The sequence below is a fragment of the Zingiber officinale genome, chromosome 2B (assembly GCF_018446385.1).
Source record: "Zingiber officinale cultivar Zhangliang chromosome 2B, Zo_v1.1, whole genome shotgun sequence".
Classification (NCBI taxonomy): Eukaryota; Viridiplantae; Streptophyta; class Magnoliopsida; order Zingiberales; family Zingiberaceae; genus Zingiber; species Zingiber officinale.
Genome location: NC_055989.1, coordinates 149,179,750 through 149,184,290, shown reverse-complemented (window position 1 = coordinate 149,184,290; position 4,541 = coordinate 149,179,750). Strand labels below are relative to the sequence as shown.

The window sequence follows — 4,541 nt, the reverse complement described above, 5'->3', positions numbered from 1 at the left end:
AGCTAAAAAGATGAAGGCCCACCAATTGATTGGGTGACAAGTTAAAGAAATATTCGAATTTATTTTCTCCATTTCTAATGGTCGAGCAACATTCGGAGATCATGTAAATATCTGTTGCGAGAAGTTACTTTTCTAAAATCACAATCTAGGGAATTTAAAATTTTCATCATGAAACTCAAAATGAAAAGCGTGTTCCAAAGGTAGGTTGATCCAACAATATTTTCAAGAACCACAACCTCTCCAAGTTAAATGAGCACATGATAACCCCCATGGGTATGATACAGTGTAAAACATTCAAAATTTCAAATGAGATAAATATCTTAAAGGTCGACTTCTAAGTTAGAATAAGCTATATTTCAAATTTATCCTCTGGATTGATTGGGTGAAGTCTGGACATTAGAACAAAGCCTTAGCAAGTCTGGAAGTGGAAGACATACTTTTCAGAGTGGAGGCATGTTAAACAGACAGCAATAGAGAAAGGAACAACAAGAAGAAGAATTATTAAAAGCGTTTTCCTTGTTGCCAAGACACCCTGAAAGGCAATCCACTTTAGAACCACCCAAAGACAAAGAGCACAATGCCTGGTGCTATTCATGGGTCTAAATAGGAAGGCATGCATGTGGAGAAACTATTGCAGATGGAAGACAATGGCCATCACAAACAGGAGCAAAGATCTTAGTCGATGAGGACAAATAGGAAGAGATGAGATGATCACTGAAATATCCAATTAGTCACCATGATGAAAGCTTGAGCAATCGTATTGTATTTAACAAGAAAAAGAAACACTAAAATATCATTTCAATGCAGTTAGTGCCACTCTGGGAGATACTTGGAATGCTAATATAGCACTCTGCCGGTGCGACTAAATTAACTCTTCTAAAAATTAATTAAGAAAAAAACACTAAATTTTCATTTCAATACAGTTATCAATATTGGAAGAAACTTTGAACAGAGAATCCTGGGATGCTAATATATCCATGAACTGCTCTTTGCTGGTGCGCCTTCTCAGCATTTCCAATCCGGTATCCTTGAATTTCTTCATCTTCTTCTGATCTGAGAGAAACCTTTCGAATCTCCTCTTCGGCATCATCATTTGTAAGTTTATCAGGTCCAATCCTATCGAGCCATGGAGCAAGTGTTGGTCGCCCTTTGCTGTTTCAGTGCTGCTCTGCATACGCGTAGGATCTACATGTATATCGAACTCGGTATTGCATTCATTGCACTTCTTCAGCAGCTCAGTCAATATCGTGGTCGACGACTGATCTTTGAAATTGAAGTCGAGCTTGAAGATCATGGCGTACTCTCTGTATTTCGGAGAAATAACTTGATAGATCCCGTCCCCTGCTGCTAATATCTGTCAATTAAAGCAAATTTTGTTAAGTATAGATGTATATAAGAGCAGGCGGGTGGGCAGGGGAGAGTGAGCAGCAGATCAAAACCGTATATATCAATCAAAGAGAGTATACATGAAAATTAAGAAGGCCAGCTTGATCGATCGATCTTTGCTCACGTTTGGGATTTTGCTAGAATTCAGCGAGAGCCAAGAGGCTCGCCTTCGAAAAGAAGCTCTGAAAAGCTTCATCAATGCAGCTGCAGGATCCGCCGGCGGCTCGAGGGAAAGAAGGAACGACGCATTCCGGACCTTGGGGGCTTCTATGAGCAGCGTGGCGACGACGGGGACTATGAGCGACTCGAGCTGCGGGGCGCAAACATCGATTGTGATGGTGGAGGAAAGCGTTTGGATCTCGAATATGATTAAGTGCTTGATGGAGGAGGAGTGGAAGCTTAGCTTGTTCATGCCGTGCTCGAGCGCATAGCAACGGATGAGTTGCAGAGTCTCGAGGAAGGGGCAGGAGGCGAAGAGGTTGCGCAGGAAATCGTCGCTAATGACGCTGAATTTCATTTTAAGGGAGGTGAGGAAGGCGCAGCCCAAGGGCGAGAGGGGACGGCGATCGGCGTATTTCGACACCTGGATGCTGTCCAAGAAGAGACTCCTCAGTGACTTGATGCTGAAGAAGCCGCCGTTTTCCCTGCATCCGACGTACAGCCATCCCTTGCCGGAGGTTTCGAGGGTGAGGTCTTGCACGCCCGCTTCGACGAGGTCGTCGACGAGCAGCTGCTCGAGGGGGTTGGGTAAATCGTCGACGTCCCGAAAGACGATGCGGCATTGGCGAATCAGGGCACGGGGGAAGGTGAGCTCTTGGTTCCGGCGGCCGACGTCGAGGCGGAAGGTGTCGAGTCGGGGGACGGAGGGGAGGAGGAGGCGGAAGCGGGCGCAGACGGCGGAGAGGGCGACGCGCTGCTTGATGGAGAGGAAGGAGAGGATGGAGATGAGGAGGTCGTCGTGGAGGGTAGTGAGGCGGTCCTCCTCCAGCATACCTTCCTGTTCACGCCGGCGCTTGTAGTGGTCCGTCATCAGGCGAGCAAAGGCGTCGGGATCAGACGGTCTCTGCCGCCTCCTCTCGGTTTTATAGCCGGAATTATCCTGAAGCGATCGCGATATTTATAAACGCAGCCGCAGTTCAGGGTTCAGGATGCCTTAGGGTTTAGCATCTATTTATGGACTTATTTTACTCCTATAAAAAAAATTAAGGAATAAATTTTATTGTTTTATTTATTTATTTTATTACATCTATTACCACGTCAATTAACTAACAAATTATAGTAAAAAATCATTTACCAATTTTTTATCCATAATAGTCTTATTCGAGCAACCAGATAATTAATATAATTCGTTAACTAACCCACCAAATATATTATAGAAATAGGAATTAAGAATAAAAAAAAATTTGTTATTACATTTAGTTCATTCTTGTTTTATTTATTCTTTGCTTTTTTTTTGGTACTATGTGAGTTTTTGAAATTATCAAATTATATAGGGTAGTTTTAAAATTACTAAATAATGTATTCATTTTCTATTTTACACTTATCAATTTTTTTACCAATCAAATCAATTTTACTCTATGTTAAAATATCAAAATTTTAAATAATCAGTAGATTAATTTTTTAATGAATCAATTGATTTATTTTTTAAATCAAAGTCAATTTTAGATAAAATCGATGGATAAACTAAATTATATCGGATTGATATGAAATTAGTTTCTATATGTTTAACTACCTCTCCTGATTATATACATGCTCTCAAATGTTAATTTAACTTAATATATTGAGAGCATTGATTTTTTTGAAGTCCATACATACTTAGACACAAGAGACATCAAATAATGTAGATCTTAACTCGACTTAGTTAATCATATCAAAATTAACCCGGGTACCTACAATCTTTTCTTTTTAATGTGTATCAATCTAAGTTATGTTAGGATAAACAAATAATAAAATAAGTAATTGCGTAATTAAATATAATAAATTGACAATTGTAACAAGTAAATACCACCATTAAAATTAATATCTAATTCTCTCTGTTGATCATATTAAAAATATAGAAAAAAATAAAAAATAGTGACACTTTTTTCTAGAAATGTAAGACAGAATTTTCAATTATAGATCTTTTTACAAAAATTAAATTCAAAAAGAAATAATTTTTAATCAATTAATCCGAAGTTTTTAAAAAATAATTTAAAAATTATTTTAAGGTTTCAAAAAATCCTAAAAATTTTTGTCAATAACCATCATAATTATATAAAGTTTGATATAAATTTTCATATACAAAATATTTTTATTTTAATCATAATAAATATTTTGAACAAATAAGGTTATTTTTGAAAATAAAATATTTAAAAATAATCTTCCAGTTCTAAAAATTTGGTTAATTTTTATACTCATTCAATACATAACATAATTATACAAAAAAAAAACAGGATTTTCAAAATTAATCTCCGAAATATTTTAAAATTTAAAATTTAGTATTTCTATTAAAAATTCATAAAATATTATATAATCGTTAAAAAATTATAAAATTTGTTGTACTAATAGTTAATCCATTTGTGTATAAAAAAAATTCAATCGAGAACATATACAAACTAATTAATTTTGTAAGCAATAAAAAAATAAAGCAAATTAAATCTAAAGCAGGCATAAAAATTATTTTATTTAAACTAAGTATGTCGCCTCCCCTCAACATAAACACATACATTTCACCCCCCTCGATATGAAATTCCTAACTCCATCCCTGATTTAGAGTAACAGAATTTGAGCATGCAGTATTTTTCAAGAATTATATTTGTTCTTTTAATTTAACATTTTTGTTTTTTACTCTACCAAAATCTTCTAATGGACATGTTTTAGCTGGAATAGTGCTCAATTCAATATTGTCCTTTTTTAAATTTAACATATTTAGATCTTAACTTACAGAAAGATCTAGATATTAATTTAATACTTGAATATAATTGATCAGAAGGTAGAAGACATATCTCATTTATCATGCTAATCTAAAGGTGGATTCTCCCCTTTCATTGCTACAGTCTTCTAAAGTAGCTCCTCCTTTATCGATACTTTTGATACACATTCCGAACGAGCTTACTTCGTTTTTGGCTTCTTGATGACTTGTCATAAGTGCAAGTCCGGCGTATGCCTCGATCTCG

At 36.0% G+C, this 4,541-nt stretch overlaps 1 protein-coding gene across 2 annotated transcripts; it reads right to left on the bottom strand.

Annotated features, from left to right (window-relative positions):
• Nucleotides 1–775: 775 nt before the first annotated feature.
• On the bottom strand, nucleotides 776–2,525 carry LOC122047777. 2 transcript variants are annotated; one of them, XM_042609245.1, is made up of 2 exons: nucleotides 1,511–2,525; nucleotides 776–1,354 (listed from the first exon to the last, which is right to left on the bottom strand). In XM_042609245.1, the coding sequence occupies exons 1-2, from the start codon at nucleotides 2,414–2,416 to the stop codon at nucleotides 902–904; spliced, it is 1,359 nt and encodes a 452-aa protein (XP_042465179.1). In that variant the 5' UTR covers nucleotides 2,417–2,525; the 3' UTR covers nucleotides 776–901. The 2 variants fall into 2 exon arrangements, with proteins under 2 accessions (XP_042465179.1, XP_042465180.1); XM_042609246.1 differs by having other exon boundaries at nucleotides 1,044–1,354; nucleotides 1,467–2,525.
• Nucleotides 2,526–4,541: the final 2,016 nt, after the last annotated feature.